We start from the raw sequence: 26,968 nt of genomic DNA, 5'->3' as shown, positions 1-26,968 counted from the left end.
GAAAGTTTCTCAATTTTTAGGAACTGATGGGGGAGGGAAGAAATACTAGTGAGACATAAATAGACATAATATTCTGAAAGATTTATAATAGATAAATTGTATCAGCTAGTGATCAAGTAGGCTTGAAGGCATGAAGCCTTAAAGTGCAAGTAAAAAGGGAAAAAGTCTGAACAAATTCTATTTTTTAGAGAAGAAGCTTGCCTGATTCTACAATGTTTTCAGTGAAAATGCAAAACAAAAGGAAAATAGCTCATTTGTCTTGAGACAGCAAAACAACTTTGACAACCTTTGCTTTCCTAGTTAGTAGGAGATAAAAGGAGAAGTGCTTATTCCCCTGACCTTAAACTCTGACAGCCAACCGTAGAGAAGAGTTTACTGTACTAGTCCAGAACTGTATTTCATGTCGGTTCTAGAAATGGGATAATGAAAACAATTTAGGAGGAATATTTTTCTCTCTTCCTTTTTTAAGTGAAAGTTAGCTTAATACCAGTAGAGGTGATCTAGGTAGAATAAGGTGATTAGAAGGGAAGTGATAGATCACAGGAAGGTCAATGTTCATCATCCTAAAAAAGTTAAATGTAATAACAGAAGTGGATAATTGGCACCCGTATATAATGTGGGGAGCAGTGGGAAATAGGGGAGAACTAGCTGTCGATCCTTCTGTGGGGAAATAAGGGTTTTGTTAAAGAGAATAAACAGAAGGAGAGAAACCTAGTAAATTAGATTTGGAATAAGTGATTTGAGCAACAGGATTAGAAACATGAAAAAGCTGAGCTGCAAGAGCTGTTTGTCAGACGGTTGGCAGTGGCCAGTGGTGTAAAAGCAAAAGAACTGAAGGAGGATGTGGATGTGGCTGAGAGTTTGGCTACTGTATAGCTAGGTTATCAGTTAACAATAGTCAACAAAATGATGCAGGTAGATGTTTAGATTAGAGGGGATATGAAAATGTAAGTGAAGGAAAGAAAGTTCATATCACTTGTTGGAGCTTAACTAGTAAGAAACAGGGATATGATGGATGAGAAGTATGTGGTAGCTGTTTTGCAAGATGGGAGAGACAAAACCATGATCCTGCAGGAAAGAAGCTTCACATATGATTTTTTCTTTTTTTTTTTTTTTTTTTTTTTTTTTAGCCCACTGCTGTGGGGAACCATACATCATATCCTCTGTGTGTAGCATATCTCAGGTGCATCGTATGTGCTCATTTTGTGTTGGCCAAGGGTTAAAGAGAATTAATGCCTTCATTAGGGTGGCATTTATTTTGTTGAATATATATATATTTAGATAAATATATATTCAGTATATTTGTATATGTAAAATAATCTTATTTCTGATATTGCTTTTGTTCTTCAATGGAATTTCCAGAACTATGATAAATAAATAATTGAAGTTTCATCTTTATTTTGGTCAAACAAGAAAGATAAAAATTATTTTTCTTTTTATTTTCCAGACATCTGTTAGCAAAGGTACTAGACCAGTCAAATTACCAACATTTGCAAGAAGACCTGCATCTCCTTCAAATTCCAACAACTTCAACCATTCTCCCCATTCGTCTGGTGGATCAAATAACATTGCAGGAATTAACAGACATGGAGGTGAACTGCATAACAGATCAGGTACTGTGCTGCTTTTATTTTTAATAAGTTCATTTGTATCTGGTTCAGGGAAAAAAATAGCGTTTGTGATGATGGTAGAAGATATTAAACCTTTTCTGAGGGCTTCTACTGTTGTAAAAGCAAAACTTCTGTAAATTCTGTTGTAATAGGTTTGGACTTTGGACACCTCCATAAGGGAACAAAAGCCTCACATCTGTTATAGAAGTCTGAAAGGTTAGCCCCTGTCTCAGAAAAAAACATGTTGATTTTATTGAGTCCATCCGTGATGGATCAGGTGGATGCTTGCTCATGGCAACATACATTGCATAGAGCTGTCTTACCCATGTTGCTTGCTTTTTGTTTAAAATAAAAATCAGGTTTCAGTTAAAAACAAAGCTTAAAGCATTGTATCTGGCAGTTGTAAAGACAATATGGTGAAGCAGCTTGTGAAACCTGTATGCAAGAGTATGAAAGACAGCTCTGTGTGTCTATAGAAGGCTGGCTTCTCTCTTCTGTGCTTGATTTTTGTTCCCTTTCCTGAAGGCTGCGGAATGGGTCTGAAGCTTACAATTCATCCAGTCAGTTTTTAAAAGAAAGTGAGTGGTGGAGAGAGGTGAATTGGGAATTAACAAATATTTTAAAATTATGGTTTCCTTGACTCTGTTTTTATTTATTTTTTCTTAGGTGGCAGTGCAGATAATGTTTTGTCTCAGATTGCAGCCCAAAGAAGAAAAGCAGCAGGCTTACCTGAACAGAAACCCAGCCAACAGCATAGTCCAGTCCAGTCAACTCCTTCATCCACTCTGTCTGATTTGCACTGTGCTCAAATTGTTGGCAATGGACATGTTGTAAAGGTAAAGATAAATGTGAATTTTTGTACTTCCAAACTGGCTAATTTTAATAGGTCATCTCTCAGTCATGGATGGTAGCTAAATATAACTGCATGACATTGTACAGCCTGAAATGAAAGAACACCTGTTACAGTTGTGGAAACTTTTCATCTCCACAAACCTGTTTATTAATTACAAGTCTACAAAAGGTCAGACCTAATAATAAAACATGGTTTTGCTTTATTATTTATTTCATTCTGTTTTAAAAACAGTAAATTAATACCTGATCTTAGGGTAGGTCTGCACTGTTACTTTGGCTTCTCATTATTTCTTTCTAAGTATTGAGTATTTTGATTGAGTCCAGTTTTTAAAGTTAGTTATTCTTAGAATCATTGAATGGTTTGGGTTGGAAGGGACCTTAAAGATCATCTAATTTCAACTGCCCTGCATGGGCAGGGACACCTGGGCTGTACTCTAAAGTGGTTTAGCTAGTTTCCCCCTGAAAGTACAACCTGAGTGCAGAATATGAGACAATTTGTACCAGGATCTGCCAACCACAATAATATGTGTGGATCCAGTCTGCTTCAGAAGGTATTATTTTTAAACAGTATGAACTTTAAGTTGTCATCACCAACGTCAGGTTTTGCTCTTGAGCGGAGGCCATATAATCTGATTTACCTATCAATTTCCTGGAATAGCTTTACCCTTATGAGCTGACCTTTTTTGTGTGTGTACTTTGAGTCAACAACTGCTTTGTACAAAATTTTTGAGGATTAAGATTTTAAATCTTAAAAATCTGCACAGACACAAGTTGGAAAGCAACATCATAACAGATGATGTCATACACTGTTGTGAAATGTATGTTTTTTTTTCACACAGAAGAACATTACGTTTCAGAGAGCAAGAGAAAGAAAGCACATAATTTGGGGTTTTAGTTCTAAGGTCTGGTATTCTGAAAATGTTAGAATACATGACCAAGAGCAAAATTTTTCAACTTCTTGCTTGTGTAATCTCCAAACAGCTTGTTTTGCTTTGTTTTGTTTTCCTTGCATCTTGTCATGAGATTCTTCTTGAAGTTCTGCCCAAAGAAACAAAAATGGCCAGAGTATAAAATCACTACATTTGCTGTCTCGTTCTGTGATGTCTTATATGGCAACACTAAACAATGTATATATTTAATCACTAAATATCAATAATAAATGAAGCTACAGAGTTATTCAGTTCAGTGATTTAATTGAAATTTCTGGAGAACAAAAATCAGGAAAAGAAGCTATCAATGTCAAAACAGTTTCGTTGAATAATCACTTTGTTTTTGATCTGTCAGTCCTGATTCAGAAGCAACTACAGGTTGGTTTTCAAAGATGAGATTGGGAGCTAAAATTTTTAACTGCTGGACCCCCAAAAGCTATGGACTGACTCATACTGCTTCTTTGGCACATGATAATCTTTTCTCCCTTTCTTTCCCATGTAACTGCTCCCTGGGTTATAAATGATCTGTCTCTTTCTCTTCTGTAGACAAAGCCACTTTATTATTCTCTTCTCTCATTGAAGTCCCCTCTACTGAACAGCTACCAAATACGTTTTCTTTTAGAGGTGGTCTGACCAATATATCTCTAATTAAACTCTCAGCAGTGCCTCTCAGCTTGTTTTTATCTTGGAAATAATTTTAAAAAGAGCTGCTTCTGTGCCCAGAAAAATCTTATTTTTCTCCACTTACATTAGTTAGCCTATTAAGAGATAATACCTGTGCCTGTGAGCTTTGGCCTGCAGATCTTGGGGCCTGTTGTTACAACAGTGCTGCCACTGCAAAGTTTAACTATTATTGCCACGCACAGTGAAAGACATTAGGGGATAAAGAAGTAGTGACGTGCAGTGCCCTACAGATCATTTCTAGGAACTCAGTTCATCATACCGTTGAAAAGATTTTTAAATAAAAATAATGCCAGTATGTTGAAAAGGCAACAGTTCTTTCAGTGCTCTTTGCTTAGATGTTGAGATGAATTTCAGTCTATTTACAAATAACAAAACATGTAATCAGTGTGGATTTCACTATAGATGTTCATGTATCACATGTCTGAGGCAATTTTTGGGACATCAGTGTTTGTTGAGAGTACAGAATCAGGTATGGATCCACATTGGCTGCAAAAGCTTAAACAGCCTGCTTTGTTGTTGTAATCAACAACATATATGCTGAAAATTTAATGTCCATATCCATTGTGGAAATGCTTGTGCCCTCCGATTAAGAGTGTGCTGTCTAAACATGGAAATAGCTGACCTTAAATGCAGAGATGTTACACTGATCAATTTTGCAAAAGTTATCCATGAGGGGTGGGATTGTACAAGCTTTAAAAAAAGGAAAGTTAAAACTAAGTAACAGTTTACAGGGTGATATAGTTTACATAAATGCAGACAATGCACTAGAGAGGGAAGACCGTTCTGAAAAACAATTGGCCAATAACAGTACAGGGAAATCTGGGACAAAAAAAGAAAAGAGCTTACAGTGCTCTTCAGGGACCTCTCAAACTTGTGTCTTCTAATCAGTTCAGTGCAGGACTAAGGAGGTAGTACGTTCCGGCATAAGACAGAGTAATGGAAGAATGTTACCACTTAAATCAGTTCTGTCTTTTTAATCTGCATCTCTTTCATTAACTAGAAAAGTTCCATTTATGCCATAGCACAGTCGCAAAGTTGCAGAGAGACAGGAGCCACTGTCATTCTCCCGTCTTGGCTCAAATTTTTTCTTATGTTTTTCTTGTAGCAGTGTGACTGACAAAAGGTATTTTAAGTTAAACTCTGAATACAGGAGAAAATCACCTAAGGCTTCTTTTTAGGTCATATAATGCAAACATCAAAATATGTGAAGTCATACATAGCTTGAGGAATTTAGGAGATGGTGTACATTAACTTGTTTTGGAAAAGACTGATAGGCATAGATGCATATTCTTCATTTTAATTTGTCTATTTTCTTGTTTTCCATGCCTCTAAATGGATTCAGTATTTGCAAACTATTTAATAAATTTGAATCATTTGACTCATGTTAGGTAATAACAAGTTTAAGGATTGACTGGAAATTTCTGGTGCAGCAAGGGGTTTAAATGCATCCGAAACTTAGTTTGTTTGCTACATATTTCTGCTTAATCCAGCATGAAGTGCTACTTTAAATAAATAAGCATCTGATATACTTCAAAAAGCTTTAATTGAGGTTTGATTTATTTAATTCTCTGAATGAAAATACCTGTTTTCAGAGTTAATTTCAGCTTTTATAAAAAAAAATTGTAGTGCTTGTATATAAAATTATAGAAACAATTTTATTCAAAATTACTGCATGAATAAATGAATAAATGTATTTTTCTTGATGAATTTGAGGGGACAGACTCTCACCTGGGATAAATCAGTATTGCTTCAGTTATTTCAATATGAATTACACAGAAGCTTCTAGTTTTGACTGCATGCTCTGCAGAAATTATATGCAACTTAAATAATATTGAAGCATCATATATAGGTAAACACTTTTTTTATAAACTGAAATGATTGTATCATTAACTACAGCAAAAACCAGAGATGAACAAAAGACCTCCATCTGGGACTTCATCTACATCTAAAAGCACTTCACCAACTCTCACACCTTCCCCATCACCCTCCCCGTCTCCTAAGGTTCACAACACAGAGTCCTCTCTCTCTTCTTCTCACAGACAGGCCAAGAGCAATGGTTCCAGCAGTGGTACTATTACAGAAGATGGTGAGTAGGTCACTGTAATTAAGAGAGATTCATTTATCAAGAGCACAGAGTGTTTAAAGATATAACTGTTCTGGACTAGTGTGTATCTGCATGAGAATTAGAACTTTTTTCTTTCTAGAAAAAATACTATGGTGTTTCTAACTGTGAGATTGGCATTCCTGCAGTAACTGACTATTTTATCTCCCAAAAGCTGTGATCCCTTCCATTTAGAGGGTCAAAGCTAGCATACAGCATGTCAGTAGGCTACTCTTACGTGGCGTCCTTCCTTGCCCCCTTTCTGGCTTAAATCCTGTTTTTCAGCCTTTGCTGATTCTAGAAAACACAGTTTCTCCACATTCAAAAATACTTTTTTTTTTTTTAATAAATGCAATGAAGCAAATCACTACAGAAACACAATTTTGATTCATAGCAAGTCACAGCTACATGCAATTGATTTTTAAGAGGTTTATTTTATTTTTTTTTTTAATAATTGCAAAAATAGCCTTATTTTGACCTTATTTTCAACTTTAGGTCATAAAAAATGATGATAGTGTTACTACTTTTCCAATAAGATTACTGTCTTTTAAGTTGAACTTTTAGGTCTAAATTACAGCACTTTATTTTAAGAAGTCATGTTACTACATTAGAAAGAGGGTATCAATTACTGTTTTTCTGTAAATATCTCTAAGTAAAAAAAAAAAACCATGACTCAGTCTTTTAAGTAAGACATAAAGGCATCTTTTATCTGGTTTCTGCAAGAGGCACTTCATACTGGTTTGTTTTTTTTTTAGTGTCTATTGATTTTGGTTTATTTTCATTTATGCTAACTTTGTCCATTGACACTGTATTTCCATTTGACACTAAAGAGAGGTGATATTTGACCCACTTTCTGTCCTCTTACTATGTCTTAGCTGTTATATAGCTGTACTGACTGTTGGAGAAAATCCTTTTATATTTTACTTAGCGCCATTTTACAGTGATGGCTTGATAATGTAAGAGTTGTCAGTTTAGAAATATATAAAAGGAAGAGAACTTCCTGTTGGATAACAAGGGGAATTCCCCAAGCTATCAGCTGTTCTCATCTCACCTGGTGAAGCTGGGCTTTGTGACTGCACCACTGGTGTCATGGGACAGTGAGTTTCCTCTGTAGCAGAGGGATAGGTTGTCAGAAACCTAAGTAGTTCTGGGTTCATTGTGCTTGTAATCTTTCATAGTTTAGTGGTCCTTTAATTCAAGGGCATCTCTTACTTTTGAATTAGCAGCAGTAATACAAATGCTCATAGGCCCAGCAGTAATGAGAATAAGTACAGAAGACCTCCAACGTTAACTTGTCTTTCAGGTAAACTTAAATGAATTAGAAGATTGATTTGCACTGAAATGTGAAGGAGCAGTAGACAACAAGGTTCAGAGGTATGCATGATTTCTTTTTAGGCAACCACTTGGTGGACCATCAACAGCTTGTCCCTATTCTGAGAGCCAGTGATGTAGAGAATCCTGAAAGACGAAACCACGTGAGAGTAAAAGGAGGCTCAGAAAACTTGGAGAAAGGTAATCTTCCCCTACTACTACACAGAGATGCTAAATAGGAGTAATGTGGCAGAAGTAGTAAGAGCTCTGAGAACCTTTGTTTTCTCCAGGGATGTAGGTAAGGAGACAAGATGCGAGTAGAGGGAAGAAAAAGACAGTGAAAAAACAAAGGAGAAACAGTATGTTATGCAAGAGTTGTAAAACTGAGAGGTTTCAGATTTTGTTTAAACTTAATGTGTAATACAGGAACTGGAAGAGAGAAAGAGGAAACGAAAACTTGAAAGGCCTCCAGCTGAAAGTATTGTGTCTGTGTGAAAAGTGTTAGATGTTGTTTATGACAGCAAGGCTCTGGGCTTAGAGACCCTGGAAGTTTCTTCCCATATCACAACCTGTAATTCAAGCACACCAGTGTGATGAAAAATGAGAAGGCTAACTAACAACCTAAAAGAAAAAAAGGTTAATAATATATCTAAGGACTTCTAATGAAACTTTTATTTTCTTTCTCTAAGACGGTATTTTCCATCAAACTAATGGAGAAGTTCCCATGCCATATTTCTAAAACTGGTTGCCTTTTCCCATGGATTAACATCAGTTAGGGTACTAAAACTTTCATCCTGAAACTGTGCCATCCTTTACAGATCACGTTAAGCATAACAGATTAATTGGCCTTGAGGTAAAAAACAAAACTCTAGCAGAAAATAAGACTCAACTAGAATTTTTCACTTCAGTTTTCTGTGGTCTCTTCTATATAAAGAAGGAGGCTTCCAAAATGGTGCATAAAAAAGTGTGTCCATCTCAAGATACTTGATGTCTTTTGAGAAGCTTAGAGTGAGATTCTCTTTTATGTTTCTATTGATGATGAAAGAAACAGGACAGTCAAAAGACAAGGAAGTGAAATAAATAAAAGCAAAGTATGTTTGGGAATGGAATAGTGATGTCTTTACAATGAAAGTGAGTTTATATGGGGAATACCAAATAGAATTTGGTTATGTAGTGTAATAATTCATGTTCTTCATTCTGACTTTGACTCCTTCGTTTAACTGACCATTCTGGTACTTCTAGGGGCAAAATTAAAATCAGTCACTTGTGACAGTAAAGCAATAAAAATAAACAGAATCCTTAGTTGAGAGAGGTAGCATGTAATTAAGAGGGGTAATTGCAGGTTATTCTAAACCTGCATTTACGCTTTTTAAGTGGCTAATCACATTTTAAGTGTGTGGGAAGAGTCACTATCAGGTCATCCAACTTTTAATTTCCTTAGGCTTTGGGAGGAAACCCAATATCCAGTGTTGTTAGTCTTGGAAGGTAAGCTTATGAAACAAGTTCTGCCCAGGTTTCATGTTAGCTGTACTTCATCTGGTCAAGACGCCTGGATGTCAAGCACTTAAGGAGAAGAGGTTGAGATATGTACCCTGTTGTATCAGTGCTTTGAATAAGCAACTGGGTGATTGCTTGCTCTAATTTTGCTTTCCTGGATCATGAGATGAAAATACGCCATTCAGTTCATTGCCTGCTTGAGGAGCTTCGTGATCTAACCTTCATGATCTGGGTCAACCTTCTGGGGCCAAGCACCTGCATTTTAGGCATTGAAGTGTCTAAGATGTCCTCTAGTGGTTTGGTTTTTTTAAATCCTTTTAATGAGGAAGAAAGGGCAGTACAACAGAAAGGTTTTATTCTAGCAAGTAAGATTAGATGGAATTACAGTATACGGAAGTAGGTGAGAACACAGTAAACCAATATTTTAATTTCTGATGCAGAATAAATGTGATTGGGTTTTGTTATCATATATCACTGAGTAGAATATATGTTTTAATATATCTTTTCAGCAGTTAACAATGCCGAGATCACTAAAATCCTTCCTGATCTATGGGGGTGTTTCTGTTTTCTTTTCTATTATTACAGATGAGCTGACTGGCATCCTTAAAAAATTGTCACTTGAGAAATATCAACCTATTTTTGAAGAACAAGAGGTATGCCTTTTTTAAAAGATTTATTTTTTTACTCTTTTAGGAAAAGTAAGGTGCAACACACATTGTATCAGAATTGTGATCCAGAATCTCAAATTTAAACTTTTACTACCATTTCCGATTGCAGAGAGGACCTTGAAATATGGACCAAGTGGTATTCATGGCATCCTCCAGGACACTGCAAATATCAGTGTTTTTTACACTGAATCTACAATTTTAACACAGATAGGTGCTTCAGACTTTTTTCCCCCTCTCTGTTTTTACACTCTGCTTTTTCTATATATGTCTACATTCAATATGGCTAAACAGTTTATAAGGACATGCTGTATCATCCCTGGAATCACAGCTGGAACATCATTTGCAGATGGAGAACAGCAGGGTGTGTCACTGAGATGGCTGCTTTCTCTTCATTATCCATTATGAATAAGCAACAGGAGAATTAAATTGGGGAATCTGAGCATCACTGTAGATGAGGCCTGTGGCAGTGACTTGCCTGAAGGATGCAATGAAAGGAAGAATGAGTAAAATTAATTAATTACAATGTTTAAGACACCATTAGATGTGAGCAATAATTGTGTGTTTGTTTGGCCAAAGGCAGAGGGTAGTGAATGGACATACAGTAAATTCACATTGCTGCAGAGTTCAAGATTCGATACCATAAACCCAGATTATTTAGCTGCATCACAATACGCTGCGCTTATTATTGTTTCCCTACATGATAGGGAAGGGAGCATTTGTAGAAATTAATACGCTCTGCGCAAAGGTTGTATCAATAAACAAAGTTTTAAATGTTTGTTCATATCGCAGCTTTCTGGATGTGTTCATATAATAAAAACTGATATATGAACTGGAAAAGTACATGTGATATTCTGAAATTCCCAAAATACTGGGGCGGGAGGGGTATGGAGGGGTGTGGAGAAAAGAATAGAGAAAAATCTTAGTCTTATTCAGCTAGTTGCTACTGTAAGTAGAGGAATTTTTATGGAGAGTATATAATTTATAGCATTTGAAAAAAAAAAATCATTAATATTTTAAATATACTATTATCATTAATTGAATTATTAACAGCAGATTTAAAACCTGACAACAGAATAGTAAAGTGGGTACCATTTGGTGCTGGTAATTCATTAAAAATTTTTGTGTGCATAATATTTACAGTAAGTATATACAGTTAAAAAAACCCAAACCAACAAACACTTTTAATGTGAATCTTTGCCTAGGTAAATTTGTTTTGTCTTTATTTTCGTTTTTTTGTATGTAGGTGGATATGGAAGCCTTCCTTACACTTACTGATGGTGATCTGAAAGAGCTGGGTATTAAAACCGATGGATCAAGACAGCAAATTTTGGCAGCTATTTCTGAACTGAATGCAGGAAAGGTACATTTTGAAGTACAGTACTGAGTAAATTCGGGGTTTGCTTATATTGTTAATTCAACATACATTTCAAAACTCAGTTGTAGATGTTGGTTAGAAAAGCCAAATGAATGTTTTCCAAACAAAATACTTAATGTATTTGATTAGTGAAAAATATCTTCCTTTGTGGTAAGTCCTGTTCTTTTGTTAACTCTTTCCTAGTTCAGTGACTGTACAGCTCTTTTAAGAGTATTGGAAATTACAACAGAAGCTGCTGGTAACATAAACATTGGCAGTATTGCAGTTACTGAATATTGATTTCAGTGATGCTAAAAAGAATAATCTGGCAGCTCTAGTCCGGCTAGAGAATATAATGTAAAAGGAAAGATCTCCTTTCTTTTGCCCAACAGTTTTTTATTTCTCTGTTATTAGGTAAATAGCACTTCTCTCATTACTTACGGTTTCATTGCCTTTTATTTTTATATTGACAGAAACAAATTTGCTAAGAGTGGCATACAGTAAGCAGTGTTCTTGTCAGAAGGATTATGGACTGGAGCATCTCTTTAATTAGGCATGCTGACACTTAGCTGCTTTTTCAGTTCTGAGGTACAGTCTCTCTTTGATACTGGAAGCTTGGATAAACAAAACACAATTTTCCCCAAGTTAAGATCAACAGCAGCAAGTGATGAGGATAAAAGTTAGGGGAAGTGGATGATGCTCCATGCTATAAAGCTATCAAGAAAATAGTGAAAATGTTTCTATTGCTGTCTGGTAGTTTCAAGAAAAAATTACTACAGGGTTTTCTACACGTCTGGGAGGAAAGGATTTGTTACTATTCCTAATAGTACACTGTGACTCTCTGGACATAGATACATATACTTACACATTTTTTTGTGAACTCTTAATAAATTCATTTTTTAAACAGAAATTTATGAATACCTTATTTTAATTTATTGTGCTTTTACAGGGACGAGAGAGGCAGATTTTACAAGAAACTATACACAACTTCCACTCTTCCTTTGAGAGTAGTGTTAGTAACACACGACCTCCAGGACATTCCCAGTGTAAGTAGCACCTGAAATTAATTGAAAAATATATGGATACTTTTAATTAATACTGGTTAGAAGACAGAATGTGACAAACAGTTACTTCGTTCTCGGTTAACGATTGATGTGTATTTGTGTCTTTTGCTGAGACTGTAGAGAAGATTTCAAGGTAAAAAGGTAGAGATATCTCTAAGATTTTTATATGTAGTTCAGTACTATCTGGAATAAGCATAAGATTTTTGTTACATGTTACTAATACAGAAAATAGATGCAAGTATAGCAAACGGTATACTGTATATAGCGTGTATGTATGTATATATGTATAGTAGCAGTGGGAGGTGCATTTCACAGAATCATTTAGGTTGGAAAAGACCTTGAAGATCATCCAGTCCAACCATTAACCTCACACTGACAGTTCCCAACTACACCAGATCCCTCAGCCCTATGTCAACCCAACTCTTAAACACCTCCAGGGATAGGGACTCCACCACCTCCCTGGGCAGCCCATTCCAACGTCTAACAACCCGTTCTGGAAAGAAATGCTTCATAATACCCAGTCTAAGATATAGTCCAGCCAAACCTGTGAAGAAGACATTTGTCTTTGCCTATGTAGAGTCACAGTACAGCCTAAACCTAAAAGTAAAGATGAGGAGACCCCTGGGCCTGGGGACTGCCAGTGCTTGCAGCATTCATGTTTCTGTATGGTACATAATTTACTTCTGCATACTTTTTATAGGAGACAAATTTCTTTAGTGTGATCAAGTAGATTAAAGATATTCAAGGTTTACCATTTAGTATACTGGCTTAGAAAGCTATGTTAATTATGTATTTATGTATGTATGCATTTATTTATTTATTTTGTATAGGTAATATTTTTGTATGATTGCCTGTAGCCAGTTTCTCTGGAACACACCTGTTCCAACCACCAGTGTTAACTGCTAGCCATTGCTGGAGAAACTGCCTTTGAAAACGTACTATCTATATTCAAAATGTACAGAAAGGTGCTGACATTAACACATGAATACATTTGCTACCATCAACCCTAGATATAAAAGTTACAAATCTCTGTCCTGCAAGCTACCTGAACCAAAGGCAGAGATGCATCTATTACTCAAGGTTAAGGAGTGGGGCAAAATCTATTTATACATGTATTTCTGGATCCATGTTTTAGGAGGGACATGAAAGCCGCTGAATGGCTTCAAAAAATTCACCATGTTGAAGTGCCTCTTACTCTTTTTCGGTTGCCTATTTGCTGCTTGCACCCACTCACAAAATAATTTCATTTGTTTAGTGGCTGGTATTGTATGCTTTAGGAGGCCTTAGTAATGAGCGAGTTCCGGTTGTTCCAGTCTCAGTCAGCTGAAAATCACTAGATATGTGAAAGCAAATGCTAACTGTAGTCCCACTGCTGTCTTGGTGAAAACTGGACATTGCTGGGGTAGTTAGGCGATGTGGGCTACTTTCTGTATTCTGTATAGTCTGCTTGGCTGAAAGCCACTGTCAGGTGTCACTGTATGGACTGTGCAGCTTACTTCCCATTTTCAGAGTAGTCAGTGTGTGGGGAGCTTAAGGATGTCTCCTGATAACGTCCCAGACTTGAAGGGCCTCTTCTGTAGGGACTACTAGGTGAGCAGAAGCTACTCTTTGGGATTTGATAATGTGGTGTAATGAACTGGAATTACTGAAGAACTGGAGCAGCATATAGATGTAATGTGTCTCCAAGCAATTTGCTGCGAGTAATCACTGACCTTAAAAGTGTCTTGAAGACAGCAAAAGACAGTAATGGTGGCACAGAGTTGGGGAGAACATCCCTTTGTAAGAATGAAGCAACAGTTGCTCTTGCTGACCAGCTGCTGACCTGCAAGGGGGCTGCCATCAGAGATTTAGCTTTTTGGGGTTTTGTGTGTGAGAGCTCTGTGAAATAGATTTGGCTGTGGAACAGCAACAGAAGCACTAAGTTCTAGAGAAGGAGAAGGAAGAGGGAGAGAACATGTAGATAAAAGAAGTTTCTGCTCCAGGTAAGCTGCTTTTTATTGTAAAATGTAGCAGTGAGACCCTTATGCAGTCTCTGGAATTTGAAGAAATTTTTCCAGGAATGTGTAATACTTTGGAGCCTAAGAGGAGCTGTACCAAGTCAGATCCTAAGTCCATACAGTTGTTTTCAGCTTCTTCAGCTGGTGAAGAGCTGCTTGCTTTCATTAGCTGTGTACTTACCATGTCCTGACTTCTTTTGCTTCATCCTACTGGATCAGAAGATATGGTGGACAGTTTTTTCCTCTTCACTGCCTCCATGATAATTTTACAGATACCTGTGATACTCTTCCTCAGTCATGCTTTTTCCAGGCAGACTTACAGGCTGCTTAATCATTCTCTATACTATAGTTTTTCTGATATCTTCTCCATTCCTACTGTATCCTTTCAGACTTAGAGATACCAGCCTCGCATACAGTATTCAAGATGAAGGCATACTGTGGATTTGCACAACAGAGTTTTTTAGTTGGGTTCGCTATTTTCAGTTCTCTTGCCCTTTCATAGTTATTTCTGGTACTCTGCTTTTTATTAATTGGAATGACCTCTCATCTACTACCCAGCTCATCTGCTGAATTCAAGCTCAGAGCCTATAATTTTATATAACCACTCATACGTTTGTTTGGGGTTTTTTTATATGCCTTACTTCATATTTATCTTCATCAAATTTTGTCTGACTTCTTATTTTTTGGGCACTGATGTCTCCTAAAATCCTATCGACAGTCTTCTGTTTGCCTTTCTCTTTATTTACGTGGATAACTTAGGATAAGTTTGTCACTTCACTCACTTTCAAAATCACATATCAAATATCTTGAGTCCTCATGCAGATCCCTATGAAGTGCTAGTGGTGTGAATCTCTTTACCATAGAAAAAAATCACTGCCTTCCTAACTGGTTATTTATCCACACAAGAAACTTTTTACCCTGTGGGTTCCTTACTGTCTTAAGACCCAGCCTTGGACCTTGTGAAATGCCTTGTAAAAAATCAGGCATCAAGTGGACCTCCTTTTTCTACAAGACTGTTGGCACCTTCAAGTAGGTCAGTGAGGCAAGACTTTACAAATCCCTTTTTGATTGTTCTCCATAACATTTCCTGTTCTATGTTATAGTTTATGCTAATCTGCTTGGTATTACTGGCCATCTTGCTGGTCTGTGTTTCCCTGGATCTCCTCTTGAACTATTAAAAAAACCTATCATTTAAAAAAACTTCTCAGTTTTGTGCAATTTAAACAAGAACCTGTGCTCTGTATTCAGCAGTTCAACTGCTTAATCCTTGTGTTCCTCTGAAATCTGGTCTAGCAATTTGTTATTATTTGCTTTGTGTATTTGTTTCATTACCTTTTTTACCAATACTTCAGGTTAAGATACCTTGGACTCCCACATAAAGAAGGCTTCTGAAATGTGAACCTTCCCAAGCTTTTCCTTGGTGAATACATTTAGTTTTTTCAATGTGAACTTACTTCTCTAGCTCCTTACAGTCTAGTCGTTGATTGGCATCGTGGCATCTGTAACTGACTGCCTCCTGTGATGTGTTTGAGAAGTAATATGTGAAATTTTTATGCTTTTTGCACAGTCCACAACCACTGGTTTCTCTGCAGCTCTTCCTAGGAGCTTGTCTGGACACCATTAGCAAGAAAGCCACTTCATGATTTGCCTTTTTAGAAAGGTAGATGTAGTTCGCAGGATAGTAAAATATCCTGGTCTTCCAGCTGTGTCAGTATCACTGTTTTCACACCAATCACTGTGATTTCCTCAGTATTTTGAGTCATTTCAAAAGCTCAGTACCTTCAGATGGAGTGGCTGCCAGTGTAGCTCTGCTTTTACGAAGTTTCCAGCCTGTAGGTGTGTAGAAGATAATGAAGTACAATCCAAATATATTCATAAGACTCAGAAATTGAAAAGCAGGGAGAAAATATTCTCACTTTCTGGAAATGTAGCTTATAACTGTGGGAGGTCTGTGGGCTGACTGCCATCACCAAGCCTGTGAATGTCTACAGCTTCTACACCCTTCCCCATCCGTAGCTCCAATGCCCACTTAGCTTCAGTTCACCCAAAATGCCCCAATCTTCACTGCCCAGGCTCAGTCCCTCCCCTGCTGCCAGGAGCTGGGTCAGGAGTGATTCTGCTCATCAAACCTGGTATGAGGTGGTGGGCAACAGCAACAGAAAAACATCTAGATGAGTGTTTCTAGAACAGAGAACTGTAGAGTTACCTACATTTATACTTCCAAGGAATGCAGTAGAAGGAAAACAATGAGAGACCAAAAAAAAGTAAAAGCAAGACCTTCAGAAGCAGAGGATTGATGGTATAACTAATTTCAAACAACAGGCTTGTTTCAGGAAGATACTACAGTTTCTTCTGGATGTTTTTTTTGGAAGTTCCAAATCCCTTGCTGGCTTGTGTCCTCAGCTTACTTCTGGTTGAGCACCTCCTGCTGAGGTCATTGCTTCTGAACTCGCTGTGATACTCACTACAAGAACTTGTAGAAAAGTTGTTGACTGTTGGGTTTTGGCAGATGAGCAATTTCTATTCTAATAAAGCTCACTGTCGGGGGAAAGGTTCCTTTGTACGTCAGTTGCTATGTCATCCCTGGGGCTGGAAGTGAGATGATTCTGCTATACAGAAAACAACAGGCTTTGACATATATTTCCTTTCTCTCAGAAGGATACTGAAACCACTTCTTCCCCACCCCATGCTAGTGACACTAGGTTAGGCTGTGGGAGCTCCATATTCCAGTCCTTGCCTGAACTGCATAAGGCAGATGACTGCCATAACTGCAGTATAAATAATTCAGTGGTTACTGGACCTGTAAGCCATTAGGTTCGGGGGCACCATCGTTCTTGTCCCTGTTCTGAATAGTCAAAGAGTACTTGCATGGAGAGTGTTGCCTCCATCTCTTTTTTTTTTTTTTTTTTAATGGAAATGAATTGGTGACCTTCAGAAAATTCTGCTGAAATTAATTAATTCTATGAGTAAATGTTATGGAGCTTTTTGACACTTTGGTAGATTTCAAGGGAAAAAATTATGACTTGGAAAATTGCCAATGCATGCTAATCACCCTGTCCTTGATAAGAGAAACTACTAGGAAGATACTGCTTCCTTATAACCCACTGAACTGTGTCAAACAAACACAGAATTAGCTTGTGGCTTCACCATTTAAATTTAGAGCAGATGACCAGCCCGTGGAGGCATGAGGCAAGATGACTGCTCCAAGGAACAAAACGCTCCTCCTTTTGTCTGTGCTCCAACTTCAGTGAAAACAGCAAGTGGCACCATGAAGTCTAGTTTTCTGGGGAAACTGAATTAAAAAAATTATATTACCCCCAGAAATGTTTGTTTGTAGTTTGTGATGACTTTTGCTTACATGATTCTGGTAGAAAATCAGACTTTTTGAATGCCTAATTGCCAGGACTAATTGTTTAGGGGGGTTTTTTGAGGAAGAGGGGTGGGTGTCAAGAGTCATGCAGTCATCAAGTGGATAATTAAGGGGTTGAACAGATTTGGAAGTTGCAAGTTAAATTAAAGAAATTAGGCCAAAGGAAGGAGAGCTGCATGTCAACACAGACTTGCCAAATCCAAAATAAAAAGCTAAAAAAAATTCATGTGGATTATGGAAAAAAAAGGAGCAAACCAGCTGAAATTATTTATTCCAGAAGAGTAGAAATAAAATCCCATATGCTAGTTACAATACATATGTAAGGAAGTGTTACATTTCAGATCTGTGATAAAAAATGGAAACAGTTCACAGAGTTCCCTTGCCCAAGTCTGGGGCTTGTAACAGAATTTGCTATTTCTACAAAAATTACATGAAAAAAGCAAAAGAGCATCCAAGGTTTATACTCTGAAGGACACAATCTTCTTTTTCTCTACTAGGGCATTTCTTAACCTCATTATGAAAAAAAGATTTGTAGGACATAAAAGTAACTGCCAGTTAGATTAGTTTATCTTCTAATATCAAGTTTATTGAAATGCTCAAATGAAAAAGAAGATACTGATTGATGGTCTCAGTATAGACATCTAGCTCTCCCCCACCTAAACGTAACACTTCTCTTACAACAGGTGGGTAGAGAACACCCCAACATCTAGCAGGGCCACTGAACAAAGGGAAGATAGAGATATCAAAAGAATTAACTGAATATTCTCCAGATACAAATTAAATGAAGAGTAACTATGCCTGCGGTGCAAAAAAGAATGTGATGCCATTCAATCCATAATTCTTTGCAGAAATTATGGTCTTGCAGTTTCTGTCTACATATAGTATGTTGAATATTGATACATACTTACACTTACCTATATGCAGATACGTATGTACATATTTTAAAAGATATGACAGAATAAAGTGGAAGAGAGTGGGGAGTTGTTTGTATATTTACTTTCCCCTTTTGGATTCAGAGTGAAAAATACCAAATGGAAATTATCCAGAGGAGGGAGTTACAGAGATTGTAGAGTGAAAAGTAAAAATAGGAGCAAAACCAATATAGACTTGCAAGTAAAAATCATACAGGGTTCGGGTAGCCACTTGCTGGAAAGGTGCACACTGAGAAGAGAGAGGTACTGGAAAGGTTTGTGGCAGTAGATGACCTTTTCACAAGTGACTGACTTTTCATACCTCTCTGTACAGGAGATGAGTAAAATGAATTACAGGGTCAAATTGTTGAGTCTGGTATAAAGATACTGGGAAATGCGAGCCTGTTTCTGGTAGTTGTGTAATTACTTTGTCGTCTTTAAAGCTGTAAGTCTTGCTGGTTTTAGTTTTACGGATTTTTTTTTTTCTTTTACAGCTGCTGGCTGCTCTATAAAACCACAAGAAGCTGCTTCTCCTAAAAGATAGCTACTGGAAGAAAAGATTTTTTTTTTCTTATGGTGAAGTTTGGCACCTGGCTGAGTAAATTCAAGTGTACAAATGAAAATTTGAAAAGTTAGCCCTAACTACACCTTTATAGGACTTTGCAATAATGTATTTAAAATTCGAATCCCACAAAGAATAAAAGAAAATAAAGAGCTTGCTTTTGTAGCTCAAGTGTTGAATTGTTCAAGGTATCAGTGGTCTGCATTTGAGAAGAACAAAGTCAGAAGAGCAGGTAGAATGAATGATGATATAAGAAGATTCATGTTTTCATTCTACACTTGCCCATAGATGAAGAACCCATAGGAGGCATAGTCAAGAACAACAGAAGCATGGAAGAAGGCATGAAAACCACCATGAATTATGAGAGCTTCTACATGGGGAAATATATAAACTGAATATGCCTCTATTGACTGGATGCAGATAAAGGAGTCCAAATCGAAAATGTAGTGGTTTCATGAGAAGGAATATAAAGGAAAAGTAATGCTGCATTCTTCATTAACCAAAATACACTTTATCTATTCAATATTAAGAAGTTAGAACAGCAGTAAAAGTAAATATAAAATACCTATTTGTAAAAACAGCACTTTATTTAAGAAAATGCATAATCTGTCACTGATATTTAAACAGAAATAGTGTTAAAATATTTTATATTGCTGATCAATTGTTTTGAGAATAAAACCATTTAACTGATATTGGCTGGGGTTTTTGAACAGTAACACTAGCAGATCCTTAAAATACATTTTTATAACTTGATTTTTGTAATAATTTTGAAAGGATTAGTTATACTAATTATGAGTGGAAATAATTTTCTGCTTAGTAAATACAAATTTTTGTTGAGCAGTTAAAGCAGAAGCCAGCAGAAGCCTCTGACGCTATATTTATCCTTTCTGAAGACTCGCAAATACATAACTTTGCCACTGGTTGAATTCAGTGTGAGTCTGGGAGTACTAATGCAGGTAAAGTCAAGAACATCTTGGAGCTGCAATGCAGAGATGTGATTTCAAGTAATTACTCATGTACAGAACTAAAGATTCTACATTTATCCACCCATACTGGTTTTAGTGGAGTTTAGCAAAACCAGGGATGATCGTATAGTGATAGCCAGGGATAACAGCAGCCGTGAAAGCAGCGATGCCCCTGCTGTCTCCCAGCTGCTTCTGGGTGTGTCAGCTGGTTCTGTGACGGCTTCGTTGGTTGGCCATCTGAGGTACTGCTCCAAGTTGCTGACCATAAACAGCAGAGCAGCTGAGCTGCTGTACCAGGTTGTGCAGCTGTGCCCTATCAGAGCTGACCTTGAACACAGGTAGCTAAACCCCTAAGAGGAAGAGGAGAAGAGGTTATAGGGGGATATTGCAGAAAAAAAACAGATGGTTATGAGCTGATTAAGGCAATCAGAACCTGTGAGTACCCTGAGGTCCCTGGTGGTCATGTTAACATTTCAGGTGTTCATAGTATAGCCATGTGCAAAATAATTTTTGTTCCATTTTTCTTTTTCAGTGCACATCTGTCAACAAACTTGCAACACTATCATCATTTAGCGTGGTATTTTGTTTCCAACATGTCTTATGCCCAAGAAAATCACTCCTTATGCTTCAGTATTAATTTCAGCTTTAGGGTAGAAATATATTTCTTCTTTTAACAATCTTCAAGAGCTCCTACTAAAGATGGCATGGCAGAACAGAACTACAGAAATGTTGGGTGTGAACCGTATAGTAGTGAGCTAATGGCCCTGTCCTTTCCTGAAGAAACATGTGGACAGTTTTGGTTAAAACACTTCAAAATGCAGCAGAGACATAATTGCAGCTTCCTATTAAGACTCGGAAATGGTTGCTGCCTCTGAGCTGAAGGGTTCAGTGGCACCTTAGATCCCCTGTCAGTGTAACTGGGAATGAGTGATCTGTAATGAACCAAAACATCTCACCTACGATCTAGTGCCTCCGGGCCCTATGGCAGCACAGTTTCCCTGTACAGTTTTGTGCTTTTAATGCAACAGGTGGCAATCCAAACATCCAGTACGCTTTGCAGAGGGCCACCTCAAGCCTGCTAATAGGGAAACCTGGACAAGGTGAGAAGGCTTCAGCCATTCCTGTTAAGAGTGTTGTTTGGTTTGGTTTTTTTTTTTAGGTCCTTTCCAATAAGGCATTGAACAATAGTTCAGTGTGAAAGAAAACTTTGCAAGGTTGAAAGATGCATTCTATCAAAGGGATTCAAATTCATATGTATGAATGGCACTACCCAGTAGACTGCAGGAAGCTCAAGGCTATAAGGGTAAGGTAGGGGCATGCTTTATTCCTCTGGCTGAATCTGTCTCGCTGTGCAGAAAATAATTCAAGATTCACAGAGTGTGGCCCTGTAAGTCATTGGTCTAGGATGGGGAAGAGTTAGTCTTCAGTTCCTCTAGTTGATATATTTATTTACCAAATCCTAAGCTACATAGTGGCTGAGGATGAATAGTGCTGTGAATTTGGGAATTTCAGCCAAAGTGCAATAAAGAACAAGCAGCAAAGAGGTTTAAAATGGAATACAACACTGTCAAAGGAGACAGACCAGTGCACAAGTGTAAGCTCTTTGTGTTTACACAACAGACAGAAAGGCTTCCTCAGGCTATCCCACCAACAAGTCCTACTATCTAAAGAGCTTTATTAATACAGGAACATGGTTTTAGAGTTTGGGAACCTTTCATATCTTCTGCTGCACTTACTTAGAGGTGATCTGTTCCATCTTCCTGATTTAGCTGTGATTTTAAGGGGAGAAACAAAACAGGTTGCTTACCATGGCTGTTTTGTATGGCCATGAGAGGAGGAAAGTTTGAGACCGACTCCTACTTTTATGTGTCTGTGTGTAAGGGCTGGCATGGGTAGCTGTAGGCAGTGGAGGCCTGGTCAGTACAGTCAACGGGGGCCTCAAAAGCCAGTATCTGACCAGCCTAGACCAGAGCTTGATTCAGTTGTCCAGACATGCACTGGCACTTCCATGCCCTGAGGCATCCAAAGCACCCATGAGTGTTGCCAGACATGACACTAAGTGAAGGTTATGATCAGTTTGTTTGTTGCAGTCACTTGGACAAAGAGACCATTCAGAGATAGAGACCATTATTTCATTGACCTGTCCTGATTTGTCACAGACATTCAAAGATGAAAATCTGTTTCCCATTTGCTGATAATTTTCTGCATCTTCCTTTTTAGTTTAAATGAAAATCTCTGTTAAAGTTGGCTAACCTCATAATGAAAAGCGATACCTTCTGGGTTTTGCCAAAGAAATAAACAGTACAGAAACAGTTCTTGTTCTGATTCAGTCTAGAATTACAGACTTGACTAATCCGTAGTTGTTAAACCGAAGATGTCTTATTTTGCTGAGGAGTACTCATTTTTATTTTACAAGAAGCATTTATGAGGTTCTTTGAATTTCATTTTCTTTTTTTCCACACTTCAAGCATTAATGAAGATCAGATTTTAAATAAATATACTTTGTTATCTGGAAATAATGCAAGCAGTCATCTGTTGTACTTCTTGTGCTTCAGCAAATGCCTCAGAAGCCAGGTAGCTTCTCAAGGGAACAACTGGTTTCTAGAGTGAAGCGGAACATAAAAGTTCATTCAAACATTTCTTTAATACCAAAATCACATTAGTTTAGAATTGCCTGGCTGGTCTGACTCTTGACACTAATAGCCTCTAACTTGCCACTTCTAGATTTTATTTTATTTCAAAGCTCTTTTGGCAGTACAAGGGTACATTTAGTGGGAACAGGTTTTGTCCATTAATCCCAAAACTTCTTATGTTCTTACGCTGTATTTAAAGCTCATCTGGAATACTTAATTTCCAGTCTCTTAGAAGTTTGTATTATTGAAATAAACTGTTAATGCAATGTCCTCCCTAAAGTGTCACAGCAAAGAATTGTTTCAAAGTAATTTTTGCCACTTGTCATTCACAGCATGCCAGTCTGCATCAAAACCTGATGGAGTTAACACACAGTCATAAAAACAAAAGTAAATAGATTTTTGAAGTATGATTGCTGTATTCCCAGCATTTCATCTATTGCATCATAACTGGCTTCTTACTCCTCTTAGTTCTTATCAGCAGGTATGTACAACGCTTTCAGAGCAAGTCTGTCTGGCCTTAAGATGAGTGCTATATCATGGCTGTTAGCAGAGTAGCTAGTGCTGTGCTGGAACATGGTTCTTGAAGGTGATAAATGCGTAAATAATGCAGAAAAACAGGCCCATTCAAGACACCTTCTTATAAATGGTCTAAAAATACTCCGCCTTCATGCATATACTTGATATGTGGCTGTGAGTTCTTGTTTTTAGTAAATGGTTTGTAACACCACAGAATCGGTGACCTTCAATTAGCTGGAGCAGAGATCTCCATTTTGCCAAGCTGCAGAACAAAATCACTTTGCACAGAGAGCAGACAGCAAAGTGCAATGGATTTGACCACCGTGGGCCTGATTTCAACTATTCTCAACATATTTCTTCATAGAGATTTTTTTCCAAGTCACTCTCTGCTGCAAGTTTGTCCTAAAAAGGGGAAGATGGAATAAAAAGAAAACAAATTGAAAAAAGTTAGAGGTAGAAGCACAGATAGTATTTTACTAGATTGGGATTACTGGTTTTCTTTCCAGGATCTGCTTCTCCTTTAGACTGTTTCTTGAATAGTCAGAATTAATATTGAATGCCCTGGGACTCACTTCCTTCTGCTCAGGACTCTAAAGCACACACTTTTTATCACAGCCTTGGTTCAAAATGCATTGCTCACATTTGTTTACTTGGACAGAGAGAAAACACAAAGAATCATTCTCTGTGCTGGTAATTAAATGGTATATGCGGAGGTCCACCTTTCCAACCATCTGGGACAACCATACAGCTCCAATTTATAGATGGTCCTAATACATGGTATTGTTTATCATCTATCATGCATTTTAATGGCTTGTTTGGTGTATGTGTCAAGAACACAAACTGTAGTCCTTAACAATGCCACAGATTCTTTTCACAGAATGGCTGAGACTGGAAGGGGGCTTTGGATATCTTGTCCACCACCCCCTGCTCAAGCAGGCCACCTGGAGCCGGTTGTCTGGGACCATGTCCACTGCTCTCCTCTCATTCACTGAGACAGTCATCGTAGAAAGCTATCGAGTTAGTCAGACATGATTTCCTCTTTGTAAATCCATGCTGACTACTCCCAAGCACCATCTTAAAATATCTGGAAGTTATTTCCAGGATTATTTTCTCCATCACATTCCCCACAATAAAGGTGAGGCTGATTGGTTCTCATTTCCCGGATTTTCTTTCTTACCATTCTTGAAGATAGAGATGACATGCTTTCTTCCAGACCTCAGGAACCTTGCCCAGTCACCACGACCCTTCAAAGATAATTGAGAGTGGCCTTGCAATGACACCAGACAGTTCCCTCAGTACTTGTGGGTGCATCCCATGGACTCGTGTATATATCATACAACATCTCTTGGAGTGCCATGCAAGGATATTTTGTCATCTACAGGTCCCCATCAGATAATACCATGGGTGTTCTGCATGTGTTCTGCACACACCTCTGCTAGTCCTTTGATGGTTTATAAACATCCTCTTACAAAGAACTTCATAGTAGTTTGTCAGCTGTATTCCAAGCATCCCATTATTTCAGTTGTACAGCAATAGTATTCATGGTTCCCATTCTTCGGGCATCCTGTTGCTAATAAGCAACTTACACAGTGATCCATCAACTTTGGGGTCATTCTTCCACTTCCTTGGACAAAGTGAGCAAACATGTTCCAGCTAAAATTTGCCAACACTTTTCTGTGTTATCAGCATTCAAGCAAGCCCAGCATCATCATGAAGTGGGTGAGGGTCTGTTTTAAAATACTGAGACTTTGGTGGGGTCTGAATATTCTGAGAAAAAAACCTAGTACATACTGAAGACTGCAATACCCTATATTTCCTAGACTGACCTAACATCGGTCTTGGTGCTCACCACATTGACAAGTAGAAAAAAATAAATTCATACAAATAAATGCACAGTTAGGAAACAAGTTATTAGACTTAGAAACAGTAAATCCTGCAACGATAGAATGCCTTTTATTAGTGCAGCCACAGGTGTTTTCCTGTGTTTTGTCCAGATAGCAGACTATGAAGTCATGCCAACTAGTAGTATGATTCAGCCAGCCAGCCAGCAGACCTTGGTCCAACTCTCAGGGAAGCCAATGGCTACAGGTGCTGTTTTCCATACAGCAATAACTTGCAGTCAAGCTCTTCCCTATTTCCTCTGCCTGAGGAGGGATGCACCTTCCTGAAATGTTAACCTTGATAATCAGACAAAGATATTGACTTATAACATTAATATTGTCAATTTGTTGCTCAGTTAGAGGACAGTGGTGGTCTCAGATTCAGCGGTGCCCCGTGACAACTCGTAAATATGCTGGGTTTTGTGAGAACACTGCTTATATGTAATAATGGTTTTCTACTTGCATCAAATATGGTTGCTGAGAAGTTCTAACAAAAAAGAAATGCCCCTTTGTACCTTACAGTAAATAAGCAACAAACTGAAGAGCCAAATACTGGCCCGATTTGTACTGGTGTAACTCCACCAAATCCAAAATACTCTGGATTTAAGTGTGGGGAACTGTGATAGAATCTGGGCTGAGATAATCTAGAAATGGAGCCCCCCACCCAGCATGCGGGATTGCATCATTTCTGCGTAAGCACAACGTGTACACAGGGAGACTGCAGGTATGTTCTTAGACAAGTAGCTGAAGAATGTGTCTGTCATGTGGCCTTAGATACCAGTTTAATTTGTTGGAGCTCACCTCCCTGTTGTCATTCACTGTTGGCCCTGCCACTCTCTAATCTGATAAGTAGTAATTTGATAAGTATTACAAATGTTAATAATGAACTTGTTTTAAATTGCCTTTCTTTTCTGTTGGATCAAAGCAACAAAAAGAGCAATTCATATATAGAGATGGGAGGACAAAGAGGGCAAAAGAAAAATGAAAATAACCCCACCAGAAAACCCCTCACTTAGCTGGATATAGGAACAAAACTAACCAACTGATTTAGCCTCGTGTACTATGTATAAATGAGCAATAGCCTTGTCATATATTAGCCATTATGTACATGTATATATTTCAAATTAATCTGGGAGAACTGTGCATAAGCACAGCACGACTTAACCTTCTTTCTCTCCTGGAGACAACATGCAATATAGGAAGTGTTGCCCAGCCATTTCACAAAAGCATCCTTGGCTTCCTGCTGCAACTTGCTTCTTCCTCACAGGCTGGAAAAGCCAAAGAAAAAGCATATTCAGAAGCCAGAGCTGATGATAGGATAGAAACCCACATTATGCCATTTTCACCTTCTATGTATGGTTCCCCATGTTATGCTGGATTCTAGTGTACTTCCATACAGACACACAAAACCCTAGATTCTCCATTTCATGCCTTTAAGGAGACTTCTGGCAAAGACACACCAGTGATTTCTTGGATGAAGCAAGGATGATTCAGGAAGGAAAGAAGTGAAGGAGAAAGACACTCTCCTGTGCTTTTTGCATTTTCAAATTTTAAGTTTTAAAATTTTCAAATTTTCATTTTCAAATTTTAAGTTTTAAGAAAGTTTTAAAACATGAATGAGAACTGTATAACTAAATTTCTGTTCAAAAGTAGTATTTTTTAAAATCAAAACAAAACCACCCACATTTAATTTCCCAACGAACACCAAGTAAGAAATTTTTACTTTCCATTTCCAACAAAAATATTTTTGCCAGCTTTGCTGTTTTCAGTTCATGTACCTCCTTTTTTTTCTGCCTGTCATCCTAGTTTTTTTAACATTCCCCAATAAACTTTTGCTCCCTATAAGTGCTTGTTATCAGAACCAAGTGCATGTTGTGATCCAGATAACTCACTTCACCATTGTACTGGGTTTTTTTGTTTGTAAATTAGACATGTATATTTATAATACAATAAAAACCTCAGGCTGAGGTCACTGCATGGACAAAGTATTTGTCTCATGGGTTTGAGTGGAAGAGTAAGTTCTTGGCAATAGTTGTCATGTGATGAATTTGAGGATGCATATGT

At 37.7% G+C, this 26,968-nt stretch overlaps 1 protein-coding gene across 8 annotated transcripts in view; it reads left to right on the top strand.

Moving 5' to 3' along the window:
- Positions 1–19,576, top strand: part of ANKS6 (ankyrin repeat and sterile alpha motif domain containing 6) — a 43,479-nt gene extending 23,903 nt beyond the window's left edge. For 2 of the 8 annotated variants that reach the window (XM_026842192.1, XM_026842197.1), the window contains 8 exons: positions 1,448–1,613; positions 2,277–2,446; positions 5,972–6,161; positions 7,572–7,688; positions 9,570–9,637; positions 10,896–11,012; positions 11,956–12,052; positions 19,199–19,326. In XM_026842192.1, coding sequence (XP_026697993.1) covers positions 1,448–1,613; positions 2,277–2,446; positions 5,972–6,161; positions 7,572–7,688; positions 9,570–9,637; positions 10,896–11,012; positions 11,956–12,052; positions 19,199–19,305 — 1,032 coding nt within the window. In that variant the 3' untranslated portion in view covers positions 19,306–19,326. Of the gene's footprint in view, positions 1–1,447; positions 1,614–2,276; positions 2,447–5,971; positions 6,162–7,571; positions 7,689–9,569; positions 9,638–10,895; positions 11,013–11,955; positions 12,053–13,650; positions 15,488–18,842 lie in introns of all 8 variants that reach the window. The other 6 variants (XR_003397743.1, XR_003397742.1, XR_003397741.1 and 3 more) reach the window with 6 other exon arrangements.
- The last annotated feature ends 7,392 nt before the right edge of the window (positions 19,577–26,968 follow it).

Source organism: Athene cunicularia, assembly GCF_003259725.1.
Source record: "Athene cunicularia isolate RWA chromosome 2 unlocalized genomic scaffold, athCun1 chr2_part1, whole genome shotgun sequence".
Taxonomy (NCBI): Eukaryota; Metazoa; Chordata; class Aves; order Strigiformes; family Strigidae; genus Athene; species Athene cunicularia.
Note: the sequence above shows the minus strand (reverse complement) of the source record. Positions and strands in the feature narration are given on the sequence as shown.